This window comes from Pleurodeles waltl, chromosome 12 (assembly GCF_031143425.1).
Source record: "Pleurodeles waltl isolate 20211129_DDA chromosome 12, aPleWal1.hap1.20221129, whole genome shotgun sequence".
NCBI lineage: Eukaryota > Metazoa > Chordata > Amphibia > Caudata > Salamandridae > Pleurodeles > Pleurodeles waltl.
In genome coordinates this window covers 524,332,601-524,360,467 of record NC_090451.1, presented here as the reverse complement: position 1 = coordinate 524,360,467, position 27,867 = coordinate 524,332,601, and the positions used below count along the sequence as shown (strand labels likewise).

The 27,867-nt window shown below is 47.4% G+C and overlaps 1 protein-coding gene across 1 annotated transcript in view; it reads left to right on the top strand.

Moving 5' to 3' along the window:
* Positions 1-27,867, top strand: part of CNOT1 (CCR4-NOT transcription complex subunit 1) — a 1,177,977-nt gene that overhangs the window by 153,820 nt on the left and 996,290 nt on the right. Inside the window, exon 7 of the mRNA XM_069215998.1 lies at positions 9,977-10,180. Coding sequence (XP_069072099.1) covers positions 9,977-10,180 — 204 coding nt within the window. The remainder of the gene's footprint in view (positions 1-9,976; positions 10,181-27,867) is intronic.

Below are 27,867 nucleotides of genomic sequence, written 5' to 3'. Positions count from 1 at the left end.
ATACATACATATTATCATGTGTAAAACAGCAATGCAGGCTATAATCATAAATAGGCTAAAATGCTTTATTTCTATGCAAGTTTTTTTTTTTTTTTTTTTATATTATAAATTCACAATAGATCATAAATATCTACCTAAGCCTCAAAAACTGGACTTAGGGAAGTAAACAGCAGTAAATATCAGAGAAAAATAGAAAAAACCACATTGAAAAACAATGAAGCATTCTTAGCCAATAGGCTGCATGCAGGTTAGCACAGGAGAACCATAAAAACTTTGGCACCGTGCCTTTAAGACCCTGAGCACCTCCAGTATCCCACCATGCCTCAGGGGTGAAGGGAAGGTGACAGTTGGTTCACAGTTAGGTCAGTTCTTTTTTCCGGCTTCTTCTGAGAGGATCCTGGAGCATTGAGCTCTCAGTTTTTCTGAGTTTTCCTCAGAAAAATTCTTTACAAAAGCGTTTTTTCACTTTTCACTCGACAAGTAACATCTTTGTCTGAGCTAGGAAGGTTTTTTCTGACAGAAAAATGCCATCTCTTGTTGTAAAATGTCCCTCTTGTGGGAAGAAGAAAGCCCAGTCAGACCCACACTCTCTGTGTATTGTCTGCCTGCCACAGAGTCACTGTCCTGACACCTGCAAGTATTGTAAGAACATGTCAAGGAGGACTCTCAAAGACAGAGAGAAGATCAGGCTACATGGGCTTCAGGAGAGGAAAAAGTCAACATCCTCTTCACTTCCCAGACCTACAGCAGAAGGAATGGCCCGATCGACGTCGACAGGTAGGATTGTACCTGTTTGTTCTCCATCGACGTCATCGGCACCACCGTCTCACCGGCATAGATCACCGTCGACGGCGACCAGACCGACGTCGAGGGACAAAACGTCGAAACATGGACACAGGGGTACATCTCCGTCGACGGCAGGCCGCCGTTCGGCGTCGAGTCATCTCCGGCGCTCCCGTTCGCCGTTGAGAACGTCTCACCCCTTGGCGTCGAAGGACACGACACCAAAAACATCTCGACGGCATGAACATCCGCCGTCGACCACTCGCCGCTCAACGTCGAGACACACGACGGCGAGTAGGTCCAGGTCCCGCGATAGGCGATCGGCGTCAAGACACTCGACGGCAAGACCTCCGACGTCAAGACCTTCGACGTCGAGAGCAAACCAGCCATCGCAACCTTCGACGTCGAGGATGCAATCGACGTCGACACAACCTGCAGCTGTGTCACAGGCAGTAGAGCCAGCGGACAAAGCTCCCTCACCGGTGGTCTCTATAAGGAGTGCATCATCCCATTCCAGAGCATCGGGGCATGTTTCTCCCATCACAGCATCCCCGGATTCACAATACTCGAGGATGTATTCTCCTACTGCCTCATTACCGAGAACGCCATCGCCTACAGCTAGAGCAGGACGGGCTCGTTCTGCTTCTCGTCAGCCGACCACAAGACCTGCACACTCTGCTACAGCCTCTCGGAGCAGGTCCCGTTCCCGAAGGAGAACCAGGTCACGAACACCACGCAGAAGATCACCTTCTTGGTCTTCTTCAGGATCGTCTGTGGGGCGCTACTCCCCCACACTCACAGATTCTCCACCTGCTAGGATTTCCCCGGTGGATGATATCACCACTTTTAATGAGGTTCTTCTAAGGGGAGCGCAGAAGCTAAATATTGAGGTACCGGAACCGGCCACCTCATCCTCAGTTATCTTTGAGACCCTACAACACAGATCAGTCTCGAGAAAACTGCTGCCACTAGTACCGGGTTTGCTGCAACCGACTATGGACACTTTTCTGTCTCCAGCCACTCTCAAGTCTGCCCCGGCTAGGATTCAAAAGAAATACAAAGCTCCGGAACAAGATCCTTTATTCCTGCGGAAGGATCCGCCACCGGACTCTGTGATCTTAGCCGCAGCCAGAAAAACACACTCTGTGGCATCATCTTCCACAGTCCCCCCGGATAAGGAGAGCAGACACCTAGACTCTCTGGGGAGAAAGATGTGCGGTACGGCGGCATCTGCTATGAAGGTCTCCAGCGCCTCAGCACTTCTGGGCAGATATGACCGCTCTCTGTGGGACTCACTCCACAGATTTACAGAAAAGTTGACCAGGGAAGATAGACAGGACTTCCAGGAAATCTTGCAGGAAGGGGGCCTAGTATCTAACCAGGTCATCAGCGCGGCGGCGGACGGGGCGGATTTGGCTGCGCATGGGTATGCGCACGGAATCTGCGCTAGGAGGTCTTCCTGGCTACGGCTCACGGGTCTGAAACAGGAAGCACAGCAGCGCATTTTGAACCTCCCATTCAGCGGGAGTTCGTTGTTCGGTACCCACGCGGATGAAGAGATGGCCCGAATGAAAACGGAAGTCGACACGATGAGGGCAGTGGGCCTGGAACGTAAAAAAGACTTCAGGCGGAGGTACAGGCCGTATGACAGACGACCATTCCAGCAGAGGGTTCAAACCCCTCACTGGTCTCAAAGGCCACAACAACGACAGGGACGTCCCCTGTTTCAGGCACGTAGACCCACAAGAGACAGAGGGTCAAGTAGACCTCAACAGTCTACAGCAAAGACACCATCAAAGCAATGAGGCATTGCTTCCCTCAGCACTGTGCACCACTCCGGTGGGGGGAAGTGTTACGCATCATCTTCGCGAGTGGCACTCAATCACAAAAGACAAATGGGTGCTCAATATTGTCGAACATGGCTATTCTCTCCTTTTCAAAAAACCTCCTCCACACTTGCCGCCAGCAAGGTGTTTTCCTTCTCATCTCAGCCTGCTACGCAAGGAAGTTCTCGCACTCCTACAAAAGAAAGCTGTAGAAAAGGTTCCTCCGGCACAAAAAGGAAAAGGGGTGTACTCCCGTTACTTTCTGGTGGCGAAAAAAGGTCAACAGGGCCTCTTCAGACCAATTCTGGACTTACGGCTCCTGAACAAGTACATAAGAAAACAAAAGTTCAGGATGCTAGCCCTTCACCAGATTGTCCCGCAACTGCATCAGGGAGACTGGATGTGCTCCATCGACCTACAGGATGCATATTTTCACATCCCAATAGCAACCAAACATCGGAAATTTTTACGTTTCCAGATAGCGTCACAGCACTACCAATTCAGAGTCCTTCCATTCGGCCTGAAGTCTGCACCCCGAGTCTTTTCAAAATGTGTAGCAGTGGTAGCGGCACACCTTCGAAGACAAAAAATATTCGTCTACCCCTACCTGGACGACTGGCTAGTGAAGGCCTCATCTCCGGATCAGGCGAGAAAACATCGAGATATCGTTCTAAGAACTTTCGAGTCTCTAGGTCTTCAAATCAACCACGACAAGTCAACCTTGATTCCAACACAAAACCTCCACTACCTGGGAGCGATACTAAACACAGAGCTCCAAAGAGTGTATCCTTCGGAGGAACGACTTTTATCAATCCACAGGAAGTGTCAACATCTATTAACAGCCGATGCACCTACAGCTCGTCAGGTGACATCGCTTCTGGGCTCCATGGCTTCATGCATCTTCATTGTCCCGAATGCCAGGCTACGCATGAGGCCCCTTCAGGAGGCATTAGAGAACAATTGGAGCCAAAAGACTGGTCACTGGGAGGACAGAGTTCGACTACCAGCAGTGGCTTTTCAATCACTACAATGGTGGATGCACAGACCTCACCTGTCGATAGGTTCTCCGTTTCACCAGACAATTCCAGTCGACACTCTGGTAACGGATGCGTCTCTTCAGGGTTGGGGTGCTCATCTGGGTTCCTTCCAAGCTCAGGGTCTGTGGTCCGACAAGGAAAAGAACTATCACATAAATCTACTGGAACTCAGAGCAGTCCATCTGGCTCTCAAATCTTTCTCTCCATTGGTTCAGGGGAAATCTATCCTAATTCAGACAGACAATACAACCACAATGTATTACCTGAACAAACAGGGGGGAACAAGATCACTACCTCTGTCTCGAGAATCCCAAATGATATGGCATTGGCTCCTGGCCAGGGGAATGTCTATCACAGCGGTACACCTGCCAGGTCAGCAAAACGTAGAGGCAGATTTCCTGAGCAGACATCTGGAAGACGCGCACGACTGGGTGCTACACGACGAAGTCGTCGAGGACATCTTCGGTCAATGGGGTTGACCTCAGTTGGATCTCTTTGCAGACGAAACAAACAAGAAATGCCCAGACTTCGCGTCCAGGTTCTGCCGTCCGGGATCTCAAGGGAATGCCCTGTTGATCAACTGGTCAGGGACATTTCTCTACGCCTTTCCACCGATTCCCCTCATACCGGCAGTAATCAACAAATTTTACAACTCCAGAACCAGAATGATTCTGATAGCGCCACAATGGCCCCGCCAATTCTGGTACACGGACCTACTCAACTTATCGGAAAGACCTCACAGGAGGTTGCCGTGCAGACCGGATCTCCTGAGCAGAATGGAAGGCAGAATCCTACATCCCAACCTTCCCTCTCTGAGCTTGACAGCATGGCTCCTGAATTCCTACAGTATTTGCACCTAGGGCTCTCACAGGAGTGCATGAGCATCTTGAAAGGGTCAAAACGACCTTCCACGCGGCGTTCTTACGCTTTTAAGTGGAAGAGATTTTACATCTGGTGCTCTCAACAAGGTATAAATCCCATACGAGCTCAGGAGGACGTCATACTATCCTATTTACTTCATCTGGCGAAGTCTGGTCTGCAGGTATCTTCTATTAAGGTTCATTTATCTGCAATTACAGCGTATCGTAAGTCGCCTTCTCAGGAATCCTTCTTTACGATACCTGTAGTCAAGGATTTTTTAGAAGGCTTGAAAAAGGTTTTTCCTCCCATTCGGAGACCTTCTCCTCCATGGGAACTGAATGTAGTCCTGTCAAAACTTATGGGCCCTCCCTTTGAACCTATCCACAAGGCCTCTTTACAGCACCTTACGTGGAAGACGGCTTTTTTGGTGGCCATTACTTCAGCGAGGAGGGTCAGCGAAATTCAGGCTCTGTCTTGCAGAGAACCGTACACGGTTTTTTCACGATAATAGAGTGGTTCTGCGAACTCACCCATCTTTCCTTCCGAAGGTGGTGTCAGAATTCCATATCAATCAGACTATATCTTTACCGGCTTTCTTTCCCAATCCGGAGACTCCGGCTGAGAAAGCATTGCATTCTTTAGACTTAAAAAGAGTGCTGAAATTCTATTTGGACAAAACAAAACCGATTAGACATTCTAACCATTTGTTTCTGAATTATGGTCATTTAAGAACAGGAGAGGCAGCGTCTAAACGAACTATATCAAGATGGATTGTGTCTTGTATTGTTCACACTTACCAACTGGCTAATAAGCAATTACTGGCTAGGCCAAAAGCGCATTCCACAAGGGGAAAAGCGGCTACTGCTGCCCTCCTTAACAATGTACCAATTTCCGAGATTTGTAAGGCTGCTACATGGAAGTCTGTGCATACCTTTACTAAGCATTACTGTTTAGACTCGGATGCAAGAGCGGATGCCCAGGTGGGGCAGGCCTCTCTTAGAAATCTATTTGCATGAATATGTATTCTTTCCTGCACTTCTTTCGGACAGTCCGCAGAGTTTAGGGATGGGCTTGCTAATCTATTCAATGTTTATGACTATTGATGAGGATCCCCTGGAAGAGAAGGATTAGTTACTTACCTGTAAATCCTAGTTCTCTTCCAGGGGTATCCTCATCAAAGTCATAAACAACCCACCCTCCTCCCCGGACTTAAGTCTCCTAGAAGTGCAGGACAGATTATCTTTCTGATCAGTTACACAGATTGTCACCGTAAAAAAGTACTGACCTAACTGTGAACCAACTGTCACCTTCCCTTCACCCCTGAGGCATGGTGGGATACTGGAGGTGCTCAGGGTCTTAAAGGCACGGTGCCAAAGTTTTTATGGTTCTCCTGTGCTAACCTGCATGCAGCCTATTGGCTAAGAATGCTTCATTGTTTTTCAATGTGGTTTTTTCTATTTTTCTCTGATATTTACTGCTGTTTACTTCCCTAAGTCCAGTTTTTGAGGCTTAGGTAGATATTTATGATCTATTGTGAATTTATAATATAAAAAAAAAAAAAAAAAAAAACCTTGCATAGAAATAAAGCATTTTAGCCTATTTATGATTATAGCCTGCATTGCTGTTTTACACATGATAATATGTATGTATTTTATATATATATATGCTCCGGGGTCCCCGCACAAGGGCGGGAATATTCAATGTTTATGACTTTGATGAGGATACCCCTGGAAGAGAACTAGGATTTACAGGTAAGTAACTAATCCTTATGACACTTTGCTTATGTTCCCCTTCTCTCCAATTACTGTGTTCTGAGCAACAGCAGTATACAAGTAGCGCTGGGGCGGCAGAATAAAGGGTACCAAACCGCTGAGTGCCCAATGCGTTTCAACACAGATCAGTCTCTGCAAAAAGAGGCTGCCCGGCTCTGGCCAGGAGGCCATTCGGGCTGAACAAAGAGCGGGACTCGGGCCTTGCGATGCTTGGGCACTTTAGTACTCTTCTTCACAGCTCCGGGGCGACTGGGCCATAAGTTTGCTCAGGTGTTGGGTTTTCTTTACGAGCGCAATCGCCGTGGAGGGGGGCTGCGTGCAGAGGCTGCAGGTGTCGTGGAGTCCAGGAGGGGTGAAACCACGATAAACGTTGACTCTGGAGGGCTGGGGAACCTCGTTGCCACCGGTTGTTCACTTCAACTCCGGTCAGAGGCAGTGGGTGCAGAGGTTATTTCAGGTGTCTGGTTTCGGTGGTTCCAGAATGTTCAGAGTCCCTTCTATTGGAGTTTGCTCTAGAACAGGTATGCTGTTCACTGGGGGGCTTGTCTTTATTGAAGGCAGGCAGTCCTCCCTGGTTTTGGGGTCACACCTGCAGGGCGAGTTGACCTTGGTGAGGGATGCAGACTGGCCGGCGGGGTTTGTACAAGATGTGCTGCTCTTCTCTTCTGGCTTCACGGCTCTTCAGTGTTCTTCGTCCTAAATCCTCAGGATGTGCTTCTCTGGTGCTAAGGGCTCCCCTAAATACTGCATTTAGAGACTTTGGAGGTGTAGGGTAGTAGCCAGTGGGCTACCATCCTTTGGGGTCACTACACCCCCCTATATGACTACTTCGTGTGGGAAGTGGGCATAACCCTGTTGTAGGAAGTTGGCTCTGTATGCACTATTTCAAAGTAAGGAATAGTATGCACAGAGTCCAAGGGTTCCCCTTAGAGGTAAGATAGTGGCAAAAAGAGAATTCTAATGCTCTATTTTGTGGCAGTGTGGTCGAGCAGTAGGCTTATCAGAGGGTAGTGTTAAGCATTTGTTGTACACACACAGGCAATAAATGAGGAACACACACTGAAAGACTATTCCAGGCCAATAGGTTTTTGTATAGAAAAATATATTTTCTTAGTTTATTTTAAGAACCACAGGTTCAAGATTTACATGTAATACTTCAAATGTCCACCTTGCAGTAGCCCACTTTAGGGGGTGGTACTTTCCTGAGGTGAGACTCCTACCTGGGTAGCTAATTTTCCTGCCTGTCCAGGTGCCAAATGGACTCGGGAGGGGTGGCCTCCTCTCTTGCAAGGGAGATCCAGATTTGTACTTTAAAGTTTCTTGGGTGCAGGCCGGCAGAAAAGAGTCCGCAAGCACCAGAGGCTGGTAGAGTTTCAGGGTGCACCTCTTAGTTGCTCTCTAGGTGCATGTTTTGGTAAATTCAACCCTGGGATCGGTGTGGGTTCACGAATATGAGATGTTTGATACCAAACATTCCTATCTTCAGGGAAGCTATCATGTAGCTGGGGAACTGTCAAAGACCAAGCAGGGGCATATCTGCTCTTGCGGATATGCCCTCATGTAATATAGTGCACTCTGTCCTAGGGTTGGAAGGCATGTTGTAGGGTTGACTTGAATGTATTGCATGCAGTGTTAGGGCACATGGCAATCGGGCTATGTGCAATGTTGTGTTTTCCCTTTTGTCTGCACCAGGATACGCAGCCTGCAATGGCAGCCTGTCATGTGCTTGGTAAGGGGTCCCTTAGGGTGTGTCAATTTGTGCTGTAGCCCTTAGGGACCATCTTGAGCACCTCGGGCCCTAGGTACCAGGGTTACCATTTGCTAGGGACTTAGAGGGTGCTGAAAGATTTGCAGATTGGGAAAACAAATGTACAGTTTAGGGAAAGCTCTGGCACTGGGGACATGGTTAGCAGGAAACCAGTGTGCTTACAGTCAATCACGTCAGATACCAGCAAAAAAGTGTGCTAGGACAGTGCCAAAAAGTCACTTTCCTGGAGTCCTGGAGAAGTCGGACACCCATACCCCTGGTGTCTCCATTGCGATTTGTCTCTTGAAGTTCTGGAGTTTGGTTACTTGACTCTACCACAACCATGTATGGATGTTCTTAAGAAGCATGCAGGCCCAATACTTGTTCCTGTTATGCTGCTAAATGGAAAAGATCTGTTTATTATGATTGCAAAAACACTAATCCTTTAGCAGGCGTGGTTCAAGATATTGCCTGTTTATTTCACTTGCATGACTTCGGTTTTGCTTTTACATCAATACGGCTACACTTAGCGGCAGTAGCCACATATCTACAAAACACACTTCATTATTCAGGATTCCAGTCATCAGAGCCTTTAGGAGGAATGACTTTAGTCCTTCCAGAGAGTGCCTTTAGCTCCCCCTTGGAATCTCAGTATTGTATAAACAGGATTAATTTTGTCCTCCGTCTGAGCCCGTCGGCTCCTGGCCTCTCCAGTTTTTAATTATCCTTTCTATTTATCGCTTCACTGAAAAGTGTTAGTGCACTTCAGCTATTAACTTCAGAACCCTTCTTTCAACTACATCGAAAAGAGTGGTACTGTGCACCAATCATACATTTTTTTCTCAAAGGTGGAGTCTCAACTCCACTTTAATTTATTGCATTGGCAGTTTTTTTTTTTCCTAGTTCCCCCCCCCCCCTCAAACCTGATACTATTGCAGAAACTGCTGGACATACCTTAGACTTTAACCAAGCCCTCTTGTATTGTATTGACAGATTCAAAACATTTAGTAAAACTCCACGACTCTCTTGCCTTTTCAAGACCATGCGAAAAAGGGGCTGTTTTTTTAAGCCTGGTATTACATGTTGGATTGTTAAATGCGTACAAACTTAATGTGCTAGTTCGAAAAGAACTTTACCTATCCCTCCTAGAGCTCACTCCACTTGCTTAAAAAAAAAAAAAAAAAGCTTCAGTGACCTCTCTGGATAAAATACCTATCGCTGACATGTTTAAAAAGTTATATGTTCTACACCACATAGATTTACATATAGTTACTGTGTACATGTGCTGGCCCGTAAACAAGCGACCGTGGGCCAAGTAGCAGTTGTACATACACCATTTCAAACAACTAACACTCACAGGTTAGCCACTGCTTATGGAGGAGAAATGCTTTACAGTCTATGCTAAGCATGTCTGTCTACAGCCACAAATGCCTCTAACGGATAATGTTACTTACCCAGTAAGGATCTGTTCGTGACATACAGGGTTGTAGATTCACATGCGCCCCCCATCCTCCCTGGACCTCTGTTTTTACTTTTATGGATTATCATAAACTTTTTAACATGGACGCCTCACTATACGGTGCTCTGCTCCACATTCTACCCTCGACCTCGTTGTGTGATAGCAATCCAACAATGGACTCGTGATCATGTGCAATACCAACCAAAAGAGGGCTCACGTTACCTCTTGACTTGGAAGACTTTCTTCTAAGAAAAACAAGTTGCACACATCCGAGCCCAACACTAGATGGCAGGATTATGCTTAGCATGTGAGTCAGCAGCACTACATACCACAGATGCTTACTGGGTAAGTACCATTTTCCTTTTTCTTAATTGAACCAACAGATTGCTTTATAGTGTTGTTGTGAAAAAAGATGTTATTAGTCTTTAGTTTTATGCCCCAAAAAAAAATCAGTTCAAGTTTTGAATGTCTTTATTTTTTTGGGTATGTAGCTGGGCAGTTCATAAAGCAGAAGCTTCCAGACCTCTTGCGATCCTACATCGACGCAGACGTTGGTGGAAATCAAGAAGGTGGCTTTCAAGATATTGCAATAGAGGTCTTACACCTCCTGCTCTCCCATCTCCTTTACGGCCAGAAGGGAACCTTTGGCGTAGGACTGGAACAGATTGACGCTTTCCTTAAGACGTTGCGCCGTGGTAAGCAGTTGATTGCTTTTGGATATGGACAATAGCATGTTTATTTTATTTTTCATTTTTACGTAGTTTGTTGAATCTAATGTCCTACGAAGTAATTTTTAGTACCACCATCGTTTCCCAGTAACTACCCCTGAACTTCCCACCCAGACCAACAGTCAATAGTTTGGTGTAGTGATGTACTTTATGGGAGCGTATGTGTCAGACACGGACTTTTGGATTTTGGGAATCTGTGCGTAGTATTTCATGTTGTAATTGATAGTGCACTATAGTGACATCTGGTATTGGGGCTGATTTTTTTTATTTTAACTTCTATATCTAATTTAAAGAACTAAAAAAAAAAGACTACTGAATCACCCGAACTCACAATTTGTTCAGTTAAACACTTCAAATTTCATAGCCACTGAAAGTTAGCTCTGATCAGGTGTTAACTTTTAATTAAGTGCATCAACACCTCAAACATCCTAGACGTGTCCAGGTTTAGAATGGAGGATACTTCTGCTCTCAAAACTCTTCCATACGCTTGATAGTTCTGAAATGAATGCAAAAGTATGCACCTAATCACAGGTACAGTGAATAACTTGGAGGGGTGGACTCTTGATGAGTTGGAAGAGAAATTACATTTTAACATTCACTCTTACAGAAAGGAGTTTAACTAAGAACTGTGGTTAATCTGTTGGTATTATTTGCTTGTAGTAATCGGAGTTACTATGCAGAATTATCAATATAGTAGTGAGCTTTCTTTAGCGGTACAATGAAAACATATTAGGTAGTTAGTCTATAGAGCCAGTTCCATCATTGTTTATTAAAACGGAACACTTGCCATAGTAAATTTGGTATTGAGCAATCCAGAACAAGTTGCCAGGGGAAAAGCAGGTCATAGCAGAATAACCAGACCAGGGTAAAACGAATAAGAGTTGGATCAACCATTCATACACTTATTTCTCAAACGGTGAACATACTAATTCTACGGCATCCTCTTTTCCAACAATCACTATGCCACCAACACTGTGCTGATTTCAGAAGTGACTGACAAATGCAGGTCCAGCTTGACATTGACACCTGCCTGTGTCAAGAAGCATGTTATTTACCTTGTGCACGTTGGTCATACAACACCGGAAGTTTGCTCACATTAGTTGATCGAGGTGAAGCTGGCCCTTTATATAGAATGTGAGTACCGTGTAAAATGTCTAGGGATTCCCCAGAGAGTGGACAGGGCTTCCCATGCAATCCCAAAGTGCTCTATTTAGGGGTAGTGTGATCAAGCAGCCTTGGGCTTAACACGGGAGTGCAAGACCTCTACAAATACAATAGTTAATAAATGAGACACATGACTAGAGATCCACACCAATTTATAATAAATAACCAGCATATTTATACATATTTAGGCATCAGAGGAAAATTGTTCAGGTAAGTACATTTTTAAATATTTCTTTTCACTTTAAAAAGTGGACAGTTGAGGCAATTTGTGAGTTCTGCAAGATTATCTTGCGGAAGGAAAAACAAGCTCTGCAAATGGTAGAGTACAGCAACTTACAGGACCAATCTCCAGGAGTTAAAGTGAGTAGTGGGAAAGGTCTAAGGCAGCACCCACAGTACACCCTCAGTGGCATGGGTGCGGCTGGGTGCACAGTGCAGAACAGTGTTGGGTGCCCCAGGCATTCCTATGGGGATCGGTCACTGCATAAAGAGGCTGTAGGCTCTGGCCGGGAGGCCAGTCGGGGTGAATCAACAGTGGGGCTCAGGCCTCATAGTTTAGGCCACAGGTAGGCACCTTTGTTCCTCTTCTGTACTGCTCAGGGGTGACCGGTGCAGTGTTGGGTTTTTCTGACTGGAGCGGTGTAGGTTTGCTTTGTGCAGGGGCTGCAGGTGTCATTTGGGAGTGCAGGGGGTGGGGGGGTCAAACCACAATGGACTCAGACTCTGGAGGGCTGGGGAACCTAGTTGGCATCTGTGGTCCGCTTCAATTTGGGTAGGAGACGGTGGGTGCTGTAGTGGTGACTTCAGGTGTCAGGTTTTGGTGGTTCCGGAGCTTCAGAGTTCCTGGTTTTGGAGTTTGCTGGAGAACAGGTCCACGGGAGGTCTTGAATCGTTTTTTTTTTTTTTTTTTTTTTTTTTTTTTCCCCCGAAGGCAGTCAGTGCTCCAGGTTTCTGGAGTCACAGCTGCAGGATAAGTCACCATTGGTGCAGACTTTGTCGAGGGATGCAGACAGACTGGTGCAGTTGGTACCAGGTCAGCTACTTTTCTCTTCTGCTGTTGTGGCTTTTCGATGTCCTTGGTCTTCTTGGGTCGTCAGGATCTGCTCCTGGTGCCAGTGGCTCCTCTAAATACTGATTTTAGGAGTGTTGGGGATATGTAGAGTAGAAGCCAATGGTCTTCTGACCCTTGGGGTCACTAAGCCACCTATATGAACGCTTCTTGTGGGAAGTCGCCATAACCCTGACCCAGAATTCCTAAAAAGGCCATCTCAAAGATGGCTACCTCTGCAAAATGGTGTCCACCCCTCTGTAGCCTACCTTAGGGGCGGTACTAGCCTGGAGGCAGAAACTGGCAGGCGAGCACACCAGAAGCTGTTAGGGTTTCAGGGGGCACCTGAAGGTGCCCTCTGGGTGCATGTATTGGTAAATCCTACACTGGCATCACCGTTGTTTCTCAGTTTCGAGATGTTTGATACCAAACATCCCTATCTTCAGTGAAACCATCACAAATGTTTTGCCAGTTGGGGAAACTGTGCAGTTTTGGGAAAGATCTGGCACTGGTGACCTAAGTAGCAGGAACAGAGTGCACTTTCAATCAAGATTACGTCAGATTCCAGGCAAAAAGTGGAGGGTGATCAAGTCAAAAAGAGGTCCTTTCATTGAAGGGACAAAGCATTTTGAGTCACTGGACTAGGTGGTTTATCTTCTGAGGTCCTAGAATCTGGACAGAGAAGTGGCTGAAATGTACTTACTCAGAAGCACAAAGGGAAGGATTTGCCTGTTACTTGGCACCTACTCACTGTCATGATTCTCCTTAATGAGAGAGTTCAGTTACTAATTTGGGAATTGGAAGCTGCTGTATCTTTTTTTAACTGCTGGATTGTTTGGTAGTTACAACCCTTTTTCAGATCTTTTGCAGAGCATCTTTAAAATGTGTTTATAGATGGCTTTTGTATATGACCACCTTCCTTATGCAGGATCAGTAATATACAGGATCACAAAGTTAAGCAGCTTTTGTGTATAGGTGTACACCACAATAAGGTTGTATTTTCTTAGTCACCCAACATTTATTTACTAAATCACATGTATTAAACTAATTACCAGGTGTTTCCTAAGTACTACTGCTACGTACTGTCTATAATGGATTAAACTAATAAATCCTCAATTGACGAATGTGTCACACAATAGCAAAACCATAATCAATGGAAAAGGGGCGTCCTGGATAGTGCAGACAATCCAGTCAAGCTTTTGTTTGGTTTGAAAAACATTGAACTATCAGGGATACATACTACCAGGCAAAAAAGGCTTCTCTCTGGCTTTCACTGGAAAATATTCCCCTTTTACAGCCATTACACACATCTATCATCTATGCATACTTTGAAGCATTCACATTTCCTTTTTTTTTTTTTTTTTTTTTTTTTTTTTGCTGACTGTCACTGCAAAATAAATTTGTAGCAGATTTTAATTTTGTAGGAAGTTGGCTCTGTATGCACTATTTCAAAGTAAGGAATAGTATGCACCGAGTCCAAGGGTTCCCCTTAGAGGTAAGATAGTGGCAAAAAGAGATAAGCCTACTGCTCGACCACACTACCACAAAATAGAGCATTAGTATTATCAAAGGAGTAGTGTTAAGCATTTGTTGTACATACACACAGGCAATAAATGAGGAACACACACTCAGAAACAATTCCAGGCCAATAGGTTTTTGTTATAGAAAAATATATTTTCTTAGTTTAAGAACCATAGGTTCAAATTCTACATGTAATCTCATTTGAAAGGTATTGCAGGTAAGTACTCTAGGAACTTTGAATAATCACAATAGCATATATACTTTTTACATAAAACACATTTAGCTGTTTTAAAAGTGGACACTTGGTGCAATTTTCACAGTTCCTGGGGGAGGTAAAGTAATGTTAGTTCTTGCAGGTAAATAAACCACCTACGTGGTTCAAATTGGGGTCCAAGGTAGCCCACCGTTAGGGGTTCGGAGCAACCCCAAAGTCACCACACCAGCAGCTCAGGGCCGGTCAGGTGCAGAGTTCAAAGTGGTGCCCAAAACACTTAGGCTTAAACAGAGAAGGGGGTGCCCCGGTTTCGGTCTGCCAGCAGGTAAGTACCCGCGTCTTCGGAGGGCAGACCAGGGGGGTTTTGTAGGGCACCGGGGGGGACACAAGTCAGCACAAAAAGTACACCCTCAGCGGCACTGGGGCGGCCGGGTGCAGTGTGCCAACACGCGTCGGGTTTTCAATAGGTTTCAATGAGAGACCAAGGGGTCGCTTCAGCGGTGCTGGCAGGCAAGGGGGGGGGGGCGGTCTCCTCGGGGTAGCCACCACCTGGGCAAGGGAGAGGGCCTCTTGGGGGTCACTCCTGCACTGGAGTTCCGATCCTTCAGGTCCTGGGGGCTGCGGGTGCAGGGTCTTTTCCAGGTGTCGGGATTTCAGTCGGGCAGTCGCGGTCAGGGGGAGCCTCGGGATTCCCTCTGCAGGCATCGCTGTGGGGGCAACTTTGGTTACTCAGTCTCGGAGTCGCCGGAGGGTCCTCCCTGAGGTGGTGTTTCTCGACCAGTCTGGGTCGCCGGGTGCAGTGTTGCAAGTCTCACGCTTCTTACGGGGATTGCAGGGGTCTTTAAATCTGCCCCTCTGGAAACAAAGTTGCAGTCTTTGTTGAACAGGGCCGCTGTTCTCGGGAGTTTCTTGGTCTTTTGGAAGCAGGGCAGTCCTCTGAGGATTCAGAGGTCGCTGGTCCTGGGGAAAGCATCGCTGGAGCAGTTTTCTTCTGAAGGAGGGAGACGGGCCGGTAGGTGGGCTGGGGCTAAAGCAGTTTGTGTCTTCAGGGTTTTTCAGCTCAGCAGTCCTCTTCTTCTTTAAGTTGCAGGAATCTAAATTCTTAGGTTCAGGGGAGCCCTTAAATACTAAATTTAAGGGCGTGTTTAGGTCTGGGGGGGTTAGTAGCCAATGGCTACTAGCCCTGAGGGTGGGTACACCCTCTTTGTGCCTCCTCCCAAGGGGAGGGGGGTCACATTCCTATCCCTATTGGGGGAATCCTCCATCTGCAAGATGGAGGATTTCTAAAAGTTAGTTACTTCAGCTCAGGACACCTTAGGGGCTGTCCTGACTGGCCAGTGACTCCTCCTTGTTTTTCTCATTAATTCCTCCGGCCTTGCCGCCAAAAGTGGGGCCGTGGCCGGAGGGGGCTGGCAACTCCACTAGCTGGAGTGCCCTGTGGTGCTGGAACAAAGGGGGTGAGCCTTTGAGGCTCACCGCCAGGTGTTACAGCTCCTGCCTGGGGGAGGTGATAGCATCTCCACTCAGTGCAGGCTTTGTTACTGGCCACAGAGTGACAAAGGCACTCTCCCCATGTGGCCAGCAACATGTCTTGAGTGCGGCAGGCTGCTAAAACCAGTCAGCCTACACGGGTAGTTGGTTAAGGTTTCAGGGGGCACCTCTAAGGTGCCCTCTGGGATGTATTTCACAAAATGTACACTGGCATCAGAGTGTGTTTATTGTGCTGAGAAGTTTGATACCAAACTTCCCAGTTTTCAGTGTAGCCATTAGGGTGCTGTGGAGTCTGTGTTTGACAGACTCCCAGACGATATACTCTTATGGCTACCCTGCACTTACAATGTCTAAGGTTTTCTTTAGACACTGTAGGGGCACAGTGCTCATGCACTGGTGCCCTCACCTATGGTATAGTGCACCCTGCCTTAGGGCTGTAAGGCCTGCTAGAGGGGTGACTTATCTATACTGCATAGGCAGTGTGAGGTTGGCATGGCACCCTGAGGGGAGTGCCATGTCGACTTACTCATTTTGTCCTCACCAGCACACACAAGCTGGCAAGCAGTGTCTGTGCTGAGTGAGGGGTCCCCAGGGTGGCATAAGATATGCTGCAGCCCTTAGAGACCTTCCCTGGCATCAAGGCCCTTGGTACCAAGGGTACCAGTTACAAGGGACTTACCTGGATGCCAGGGTGTGCCAATTGTGAAAACAAAAGTACAGGTTAGGGAAAGAACACTGGTGCTGGGGCCTGTTTAGCAGGCCTCAGCACACTTTCAAATCAAAACATAGCATCAGCAAAGGCAAAAAGTCAGGGGGTAACCATGCCAAGGAGGCATTTCCTTACAAATTTAGTCTACATTCATGAGACTTTGCTGTCACACCAGATGAATATAGTCAAGATATTGTCATCCTGCATCTATCATTGGAAAATTAAATCTGAAATTGTTCACAAATAAGTAATTTTGTTCTTCTGGTTAATGTAGATATGAGTCCTATAGACTCTGCCGTGTTTGATGCAGAAAATTTTACTTAAAAGGTTGCTACTTTGCCAAGTCTAAACTATACTTGATATTAAAGCTTTTTGAGTCAGTAAGTCTGCGAGGTACCTTTTGTGTTGTTGTATTTTAAATAGTAAAAGTTTGATGGCAACATAAGTGATGGTCCCAACAGTAGCGAGTATCTGAAGTAGCTAATGAGGTTCTTTTCTGGCTAGAGGGTGATGAAGAGACAATGGTAATTTGAAGAGCAATTTAATGTATTGTAACATTAGAAAGAGCTGAAGACAACATCTTCAAACAAGTGCTGTCTAAGGCAATATGTCAGACTTTGGCAAGGTGGTCAATAGTGATAACTCTACTCAATTTGCTTTTTATTCACAGCATTTAGTATAAATAATAACCTGGTACGTGGTGTGCTTATTGTTGCTTTACAAAATGGACATTTACAAAATAACCATTGCATAGAATTTTATTAGAACAACAAAGGTCTTCTTTCCAGGCAGGTGTAGTTGTAGCAGGTATAGAAACACTTCTCAGTGAATATTGACACCACAGAACTTAGTTTTGAATTACTACAACCTTAACACTAAGTTGAAAAATGTACAAGTGACAAAAAAGGACAAATGGAAGGAAAAATGCATAGGCAAAATATTAATCCATCAGTCTTGTGTGTTTTTTTTTTTTTATTGATTTAATAATAAAAACAAGCTTTATTCGGTCATAAATAAACATCAAAGCAATAAAACCACAATACTCCATAGATTACAAATTAGATTAAAAAAAATAAAAAAACAATTGAAAGACGATTCAATTTTAGCAATAAAAATATAAATCTCATTTCTTGCCCTAAAACATGTATATTTACAAATGACTTTATTTTTTTTATTTTTAAAAGACTAGTATGTATATGCCATGCAGCCACAAGGAACTTGCTATCTGCATGAATCAAAGCAATCGAAGTGTTGCTCTTTAAGATACTTAGGGCGATAACAAATTGTCTTGTGCCCAAGTTCTGACAAACTGGATGGATCCACTTGTGTTGGGGTAAAGCATACACTGGGCAAAAGAACATAGTTTTCGACAGATTCAGGAGCAGCATTACAGCCAGGGCATAAGTTGGATACTAGCGGTGACCTCCAACTACCAGTAAAAGACAGTGGCGGTAAATACCTGAAACGAAAGCGGGCGTACAGGCCCTTTCCTAAGGAGTCATGAATAAGATCTAAATAAGATTCAAACAGGGGATACCACTTAAGATCGAGAAATTGGTTATTCAGTCGTCTATAAGATGTACAAAGAAGATAATTATTTCTAAAATAGGAACAGTAGACTGATTTCAAGGATAGTTTCTGGGCCTTCCCTAGTGTAGGAAGTTGGCTCTGTATGTGCTATTTCAAAGTAAGGAATAGCATGCACAGAGTCCAAGGTTCCCCTTAGAGGTAAAATAGTGGTAAAAAGAGATAATACTAATGCTCTATTTTGTGGTAGTGTGGTCGAGCAGTAGGCTTATCCAAGGAGTAGTGTTAAGCATTTGTTGTACATATACATAGACAATAAATGAGGTACACACACTCGGAGACAAATCCAGCCAATAGGTTTTGTTATAGAAAAATATATTTTCTTAGTTTATTTTAAGAACCACAGGTTCAAATTTAACATGTAATATCTTGTTTGAAAGGTATTGCAGGTAAGTACATTAGGAACTTTGAATCATTTCAATTGCATGTATACTTTTCAAGTTATTCACAAATAGCTACTTTAAAAGTGGACACTTAGTGCAATTTTCACAGTTCCTGGGGGAGGTAAGTTTTTGTTAGTTTTACCAGGTAAGTAAGACACTTACAGGGTTCAGTTCTTGGTCCAAGGTAGCCCACCGTTTGGGGTTCAGAGCAACCCCAAAGTTACCACACCAGCAGCTCAGGGCCGGTCAGGTGCAGAGTTCAAAGTGGTGCCCAAAACGCATAGGCTATAATGGAGAGAAGGGGGTGCCCCGGTTCCTGTCTGCTTGCAGGTAAGTACCCGTGTCTTCGGAGGGCAGACCAGGGGGGTTTTGTAGGGCACCGGGGGGGACACAAGCCCACACAGAAATTTCACCCTCAGCAGCGCGGGGGCGGCCGGGTGCAGTGTAGAAACAAGCGTCGGGTTCGCAATGTTAGTCAATGAGAGATCAAGGGATCTCTTCAGCGCTGCAGGCAGGCAAGGGGGGGCTTCCTCGGGGAAACCTCCACTTGGGCAAGGGAGAGGGACTCCTGGGGGTCACTTCTGCAGTGAAAGTCCGGTCCTTCAGGTCCTGGGGGCTGCGGGTGCAGGGTCTTTTCCAGGCGTCGGGACTTAGGTTTCAGAGAGTCGCGGTCAGGGGAAGCCTCGGGATTCCCTCTGCAGGCGGCGCTGTGGGGGCTCAGGGGGGACAGGTTTTGGTACTCAGTCGTAGAGTAGTCCGGGGGTCCTCCCTGAGGTGTTGGTTCTCCACCAGCCGAGTCGGGGTCGCCGGGTGCAGTGTTGCAAGTCTCACGCTTCTTGCGGGGAGTTGCAGGGTTCTTTAAAGCTGCTTCTTGAAACAAAGTTGCAGTCTTTTTGGAGCAGGTCCGCTGTCCTCGGGAGTTTCTGGTCGTCGTCGAAGCAGGGCAGTCCTCAGAGGATTCAGAGGTCGCTGGTCCCTTTGGAAGGCGTTGCTGGCGCAGAGTTCTTTGGAAGGCAGGAGACAGGCCGGTGAGTTTCTGGAGCCAAGGCAGTTGTTGTCTTCTGGTCTTCCTCTGCAGGGGTTTTCAGCTGGGCAGTCCTTCTTGTTGTTGCAGGAATCTAATCTTCTAGGGTTCAGGGTAGCCCTTAAATACTAAATTTAAGGGCGTGTTTAGGTCTGGGGGGTTAGTAGCCAATGGCTACTAGCCCTGAGGGTGGGTACACCCTCTTTGTGCCTCCTCCCAAGGGGAGGGGGTCACAATCCTAACCCTATTGGGGGAATCCTCCATCTGCAAGATGGAGGATTTCTAAAAGTTAGTCACCTCAGCTCAGGACACCTTAGGGGCTGTCCTGACTGGCCAGTGACTCCTCCTTGTTGCTTTCTTTGTTCCCTCCAGCCTTGCCGCCAAAAGTGGGGGCCGTGGCCGGAGGGGGCGGGCAACTCTACTAAGCTGGAGTGCCCTGCTGGGCTGTGACAAAGGGGTGAGCCTTTGAGGCTCACCGCCAGGTGTCACAGCTCCTGCCTGGGGGAGGTGTTAGCATCTCCACCCAGTGCAGGCTTTGTTACTGGCCTCAGAGTGACAAAGGCACTCTCCCCATGGGGCCAGCAACATGTCTAGTGTGGCAGGCTGCTGGAACTAGTCAGCCTACACAGACAGTCGGTTAAGTTTCAGGGGGCACCTCTAAGGTGCCCTCTGGGGTGCATTTTGCAATAAAATGTACACTGGCATCAGTGTGCATTTATTGTGCTGAGAAGTTTGATACCAAACTTCCCAGTTTTCAGTGTAGCCATTATGGTGCAGTGGAGTTCGTGTAAAACAGACTCCCAGACCATATACTCTTATGGCTACCCTGCACTTACAATGTCTAAGGTTTTGCTTAGACACTGTAGGGGTACAGTGCTCATGCACTGGTACCCTCACCTATGGTATAGTGCACCCTGCCTTAGGGCTGTAAGGCCTGCTAGAGGGGTGTCTTACCTATACTGCATAGGCAGTGAGAGGCTGGCATGGCACCCTGAGGGGAGTGCCATGTCGACTTACTCGTTTTGTCCTCACTAGCACACACAGGCTGGCAAGCAGTGTGTCTGTGCTGAGTGAGAGGTCTCCAGGGTGGCATAAGACATGCTGCAGCCCTTAGAGACCTTCCTTGGCATCAGGGCCCTTGGTACTAGAAGTACCAGTTACAAGGGACTTATCTGGATGCCAGGGTCTGCCAATTGTGGATTCAAAAGTACAGGTTAGGGAAAGAACACTGGTGCTGGGGCCTGGTTAGCAGGCCTCAGCACACTTTCAATTGTAAACATAGCATCAGCAAAGGCAAAAAGTCAGGGGGTAACCATGCCAAGGAGGCATTTCCTTACACAACCCCCCCCCCCCCCCCCCCCCAAACGAAAGAGGATGAGACTAACCTTTCCCAAGAGAGTCTTCATTTTCTAAGTGGAAGAACCTGGAAAGGCCATCTGCATTGGCATGGGCAGTCCCAGGTCTGTGTTCCACTATAAAGTCCATTCCCTGTAGGGAGATGGACCACCTCAACAGTTTAGGATTTTCACCTTTCATTTGCATCAGCCATTTGAGAGGTCTGTGGTCAGTTTGAACTAGGAAGTGAGTCCCAAAGAGGTATGGTCTCCGCTTCTTCAGGGACCAAACCACAGCAAAGGCCTCCCTCTCAATGGCTCTCCAACGCTGCTCCCTGGGGAGTAACCTCCTGCTAATGAAAGCAACAGGCTGGTCAAGGCCATCATCATTTGTTTGGGACAAAACTGCCCCTTTCCCATGTTCAGAGGCATCTGTCTGCACAATGAACTGCTTAGAATAATCTGGAGCTTTTAGAACTGGTGCTGAGCACATTGCTTGTTTCAGGGTGTCAAAGGCCTGTTGGCATTCCACAGTCCAGTTCACTTTTTTGGGCATTTTCTTGGAGGTGAGTTCAGTGAGGGCTGTCACAATGGATCCATATCCCTTCACAAACCTCCTGTAATACCCAGTCAAGCCAAGGAATGCCCTGACTTGAGTCTGGGTTTTTGGAGCTACCCAGTCCAGAATAGTCTGGATCTTGGGTTGGAGTGGCTGAACTTGGCCTCCACCTACAAGGTGGCCCAAGTAAACCACAGTTCCCTGCCCTATCTGGCATTTGGATGCCTTGATAGAGAGGCCTGCAGATTGCAGAGCCTTCAAAACCTTCTTCAGGTGGACCAGGTGATCCTGCCAGGTGGAGCTAAAGACAGCAATATCATCAAGATAAGCTGTGCTAAAGGACTCCAAGCCAGCAAGGACTTGATTCACCAACCTTTGGAAGGTGGCAGGGGCATTCTTTAAACCAAAGGGCATAACAGTAAACTGATAATGCCCATCCGGTGTGGAGAATGCTGTTTTCTCTTTTGCTCCAGGTGCCATTTTTATTTGCCAGTACCCTGCTGTCAAGTCAAAGGTACTTAAGAATTTGGCAGCACCTAATTTATCTATGAGCTCATCAGCTCTAGGAATTGGATGAGCATCTGTCTTGGTGACAGAATTGAGCCCTCTGTAATCCACACAAAACCTCATCTCTTTCTTTCCATCTTTGGTGTGAGGTTTGGGGACTAAGACCACTGGGCTAGCCCAGGGGCTGTCAGAGCGCTCAATTACTCCCAATTCCAGCATCTTGTGGACTTCCACCTTAATGCTTTCCTTAACATGGTCAGTCTGTCTAAAGATTTTGTTCTTGACAGGCATGCTGTCTCCTGTGTCCACATCATGGGTACACAGGTGTGTCTGACCAGGGGTTAAGGAGAAGAGTTCAGGAAACTGTTGTAGGACTCTCCTACAATCAGCTTGCTGTTGGCCAGAGAGGGTGTCTGAGTAAATCACTCCATCTACTGAGCCATCTTTTGGGTCTGATGACAGAAGATCAGGGAGAGGTTCACACTCTGCCTCCTGATCCTCATCTGTTACCATCAACAGATTCACATCAGCCCTGTCATGGAAGAGCTTAAGGCGGTTCACATGGATCACCCTCTTGGGGCTCCTGCTTGTGCCCAGGTCCACCAGGTAGGTGACCTGACTCTTCCTTTCTAGCACTGGGTAAGGGCCACTCCATTTGTCCTGGAGTGCCCTGGGAGCCACAGGCTCCAGAACCCAGACTTTCTGCCCTGGTTGGAACTCAACCAGTGCAGCCTTTTGGTCATACCAAAACTTCTGGAGCTGTTGGCTGGCCTCAAGGTTTTTGGTTGCCTTTTCCATGTACTCTGCCATTCTAGAGCGAAGGCCAAGTACATAGTCCACTATGTCTTGTTTAGGCTCATGAAGAGGTCTCTCCCAGCCTTCTTTAACAAGAGCAAGTGGTCCCCTTACAGGGTGGCCAAACAGAAGTTCAAAGGGTGAGAATCCTACTCCCTTCTGTGGCACCTCTCTGTAAGCAAAAAGCAGACATGGCAAGAGGACATCCCATCTCCTTTTGAGTTTTTCTGGGAGCCCCATGATCATGCCTTTTAATGTCTTGTTGAATCTCTCAACTAAGCCATTAGTTTGTGGATGGTATGGTGTAGTGAATTTGTAAGTCACTCCACACTCATTCCACATGTGTTTTAGGTATGCTGACATGAAGTTGGTACCTCTGTCAGACACCACCTCCTTAGGGAAACCCACTCTGGTAAAGATACCAATGAGGGCCTTGGCTACTGCAGGGGCAGTAGTCGACCTAAGGGGAATAGCTTCAGGATACCTAGTAGCATGATCCACTACTACTAGGATGTACATATTTCCTGAGGCTGTGGGAGGTTCTAGTGGACCAACTATGTCCACACCCACTCTTTCAAAGGGGACCCCCACCACTGGAAGTGGAATGAGGGGGGCCTTTGGGTGCCCACCTGTCTTACCACTGGATTGACAGGTGGGGCAGGAGAGGCAAAACTCCTTAACCTTCTGGGACATATTGGGCCAGTAGAAGTGGTTGACTAACCTCTCCCACGTCTTGGTTTGTCCCAAATGCCCAGCAAGGGGAATATCATGGGCTAAGGTCAGAATAAACTCTCTGAACGACTGAGGCACTACCACTCTCCTAGTGGCACCAGGTTTGGGGTCTCTGGCCTCAGTGTACAGGAGTCCATCTTCCCAATAGACCCTATGTGTTCCATTTTTCTTGCCCTTGGACTCTTCAGCAGCTTGCTGCCTAAGGCCTTCAAGAGAGGGACAGGTTTCTTGTCCCTTACACAGCTCCTCCCTTGAGGGTCCCCCTGGGCCTAAGAGCTCAACCTGATAAGGTTCAAGCTCCAAAGGCTCAGTTCCCTCAGAGGGCAGAACTTCTTCCTGAGAAGAGAGGTTCTCTTTTTCTGACTGTGTTGCAGTTGGTTTCCCAACTGACTTTCCTTTTCTCTTGGTAGGCTGGGCCATTTTTCCAGACTCCAGCTCTACTTTTTCACCCTGTGCCTTGCATTGTGCTCTTGTTTTTACACACACCAGTTCAGGGATACCCAGCATGGCTGCATGGGTTTTTAGTTCTACCTCAGCCCATGCTGAGGACTCCAGGTCATTTCCAAGCAGACAGTCTACTGGGATGTTTGAGGAGACCACCACCTGTTTCAGGCCATTGACCCCTCCCCATTCTAAAGTTACCATTGCCATGGGATGTGCTTTAGTTTGATTGTCAGCATTGGTGTAGGAAGTTGGCTCTGTATGTGCTATTTCAAAGTAAGGAATAGCATGCACAGAGTCCAAGGGTTCCCCTTAGAGGTAAAATAGTGGTAAAAAGAGATAATACTAATGCTCTATTTTGTGGTAGTGTGGTCGAGCAGTAGGCTTATCCAAGGAGTAGTGTTAAGCATTTGTTGTACATACACATAGACAATAAATGAGGTACACACACTCAGAGACAAATCCAGCCAATAGGTTTTTTGTATAGAAAAATATATTTTCTTAGTTTATTTTAAGAACCACAGGTTCAAATTCTACATGTAATATCTCATTCGAAAGGTATTGCAGGTAAGTACTTTAGGAACTTCAAATCATCAAAATTGCATGTATACTTTTCAAGTTATTCACAAATAGCTGTTTTAAAAGTGGACACTTAGTGCAATTTTCACAGTTCCTAGGGGAGGTAAGTATTTGTTAGGTTAACCAGGTAAGTAAGACACTTACAGGGCTTAGTTCTTGGTCCAAGGTAGCCCCCGTTGGGGGTTCAGAGCAACCCCAAAGTCACCACACCAGCAGCTCAGGGCCGGTCAGGTGCAGAGTTCAAAGTGGTGCCCAAAACACATAGGCTAGAATGGAGAGAAGGGGGTGCCCCGGTTCCGGTCTGCTTGCAGGTAAGTACCCGCGTCTTCGGAGGGCAGACCAGGGGGGTTTTGTAGGGCACCGGGGGGGACACAAGCCCACACAGAAATTTCACCCTCAGCAGCGCGGGGGCGGCCGGGTGCAGTGTAGAAACAAGCGTCAGGTTTGTAATGGAAGTCAATGGGAGATCTAGGGATCTCTTCAGCGCTGCAGGCAGGCAAGGGGGGGGTTCCTCGGGGAAACCTCCACTTGGTCAAGGGAGAGGGACTCCTGGGGGTCACTCCTCCAGTGAAAGTCCGGTCCTTCAGGTCCTGGGGGCTGCGGGTGCAGGGTCTCTCCCAGGTGTCGGGACTTAGGATTCAAAGAGTCGCGGTCAGGGGAAGCCTCGGGATTCCCTCTGCAGGCGGCGCTGTGGGGGCTCAGGGGGGACAGGTTTTTGTACTCAGTCTTAGAGTAGTCCTGGGGTCCCTCCTGAGGTGTTGGATCGCCACCAGCCGAGTCGGGGTCGCCGGGTGCAGTGTTGCAAGTCTCACGCTTCTTGCGGGGAGCTTGCAGGGTTCTTTAAAGCTGCTGGAAACAAAGTTGCAGCTTTTCTTGGAGCAGGTCCGCTGTCCTCGGGAGTTTCTTGTCTTTTCGAAGCAGGGGCAGTCCTCAGAGGATGTCGAGGTCGCTGGTCCCTTTGGAAGGCGTCGCTGGAGCAGGATCTTTGGAAGGCAGGAGACAGGCCGGTGAGTTTCTGGAGCCAAGGCAGTTGTCGTCTTCTGGTCTTCCTCTGCAGGGGTTTTCAGCTAGGCAGTCCTTCTTCTTGTAGTTGCAGGAATCTAATTTTCTAGGGTTCAGGGTAGCCCTTAAATACTAAATTTAAGGGCGTGTTTAGGTCTGGGGGGTTAGTAGCCAATGGCTACTAGCCCTGAGGGTGGGTACACCCTCTTTGTGCCTCCTCCCAAGGGGAGGGGGGTCACAATCCTAACCCTATTGGGGGAATCCTCCATCTGCAAGATGGAGGATTTCTAAAAGTCAGAGTCACCTCAGCTCAGGACACCTTAGGGGCTGTCCTGACTGGCCAGTGACTCCTCCTTGTTGCTTTCTTTGTTCCCTCCAGCCTTGCCGCCAAAAGTGGGGGCCGTGGCCGGAGGGGGCGGGCAACTCCACTAAGCTGGAGTGCCCTGCTGGGCTGTGACAAAGGGGTGAGCCTTTGAGGCTCACCGCCAGGTGTCACAGCTCCTGCCTGGGGGAGGTGTTGGCATCTCCACCCAGTGCAGGCTTTGTTACTGGCCTCAGAGTGACAAAGGCACTCTCCCTATGGGGCCAGCAACATGTCTCTGGTGTGGCAGGCTGCTGGAACTAGTCAGCCTACACAGACAGTCGGTTAAGTTTCAGGGGGCACCTCTAAGGTGCCCTCTGGGGTGTATTTTGCAATAAAATGTACACTGGCATCAGTGTGCATTTATTGTGCTGAGAAGTTTGATACCAAACTTCCCAGTTTTCAGTGTAGCCATTATGGTGCTGTGGAGTTCGTGTTTGACAGACTACCAGACCATATACTCTTATGGCTACCCTGCACTTACAATGTCTAAGGTTTTGTTTAGACACTGTAGGGGTACCATGCTCATGCACTGGTACCCTCACCTATGGTATAGTGCACCCTGCCTTAGGGCTGTAAGGCCTGCTAGAGGGGTGTCTTACCTATACTGCATAGGCAGTGAGAGGCTGGCATGGCACCCTGAGGGGAGTGCCATGTCGACTTACTCGTTTTGTCCTCACTAGCACACACAAGCTGGCAAGCAGTGTGTCTGTGCTGAGTGAGAGGTCTCCAGGGTGGCATAAGACATGCTGCAGCCCTTAGAGACCTTCCTTGGCATCAGGGCCCTTGGTACTAGAAGTACCAGTTACAAGGGACTTATCTGGATGCCAGGGTCTGCCAATTGTGGATACAAAAGTACAGGTTAGGGAAAGAACACTGGTGCTGGGGCCTGGTTAGCAGGCCTCAGCACACTTTCAATTGTAAACATAGCATCAGCAAAGGCAAAAAGTCAGGGGGCAACCATGCCAAGGAGGCATTTCCTTACAATTGGTGACTGTATAAGTTTTTCCAGTCAGGTATTGGCCAGGGGAAACCAGTTTCTCTGTCACCATGGTGACACTGGCACCTGTATCCCTCAGGCCCTCTACACTTGTCCCATTAATAAAGAGCTGCTGCCTGTATTTTTGCATGTTAGGGGGCCAGGCAGCTAGTGTGGCTAACTCCACCCCACCCTCAGAGACTAGAGTAGCTTCAGTGTGGACCCTGATTTGCTCTGGGCACACTGTTGATCCCACTTGGAGACTAGCCATTCCAGTGTTACCTGGATTGGAGTTTGGAGTGGAACTTTTCTTGGGACAGGCCTTGTCTCCAGTTTGGTGTCCAGACTGACTACAGTTTCGACACCAGGCCTTTTTGGGATCAAAGTTTTTACCCTTGTACCCAGGATTGGTTTGTGAAGAGGCTCTGGGCCCACCCTCCTGTGCAGGTTTTTGGGGGCCTGTAGAAGACTCTTGACTATTTTTATTTTTGGCTGTCTCACCACCTTTCCCCTGGGGAGGTTTTGTGACCCCTTTCTTTTGGTCACCCCCTGTGGAAGTTTTGGACACCCTAGTCTTGACCCAATGGTCCGCCTTCTTTCCCAATTCTTGGGGAGAAATTGGTCCTAGGTCTACCAGATGCAGTTTATCATTGAAACAATTACTTAACAGGTGTTCTTTCACAAATAAATTGTACAGCCCATCATAATTACTTACACCACTGCCTTGAATCCAACCATCTAGTGTTTTTACTGAGTAGTCTACAAAGTCAACCCAGGTCTGGGTCGAGGATTTTTGAGCCCCCCTGTAAAGAAATGGCTCCCTGTTGCAGTTACCCCCCACTTTTTGCCTGATACTGATGCTGACTTGACTGAGAAGTGTGCTGGGACCCTGCTAACCAGGCCCCAGCACCAGTGTTCCTTCACCTAAAATGTACCATTGTATCCACAATTGGCACACCCTGGCATTCAGATAAGTCCCTTGTAACTGGTACTTCTAGTACCAAGGGCCCTGATGCCAAGGAAGGTCTCTAAGGGCTGCAGCATGTCTTATGCCACCCTGGAGACCTCTCACTCAGCACAGACACACTGCTTGCCAGCTTGTGTGTGCTAGTGAGGACAAAACGAGTAAGTCGACATGGCACTCCCCTCAGGGTGCCATGCCAGCCTCTCACTGCCTATGCAGTATAGGTAAGACACCCCTCTAGCAGGCCTTACAGCCCTAAG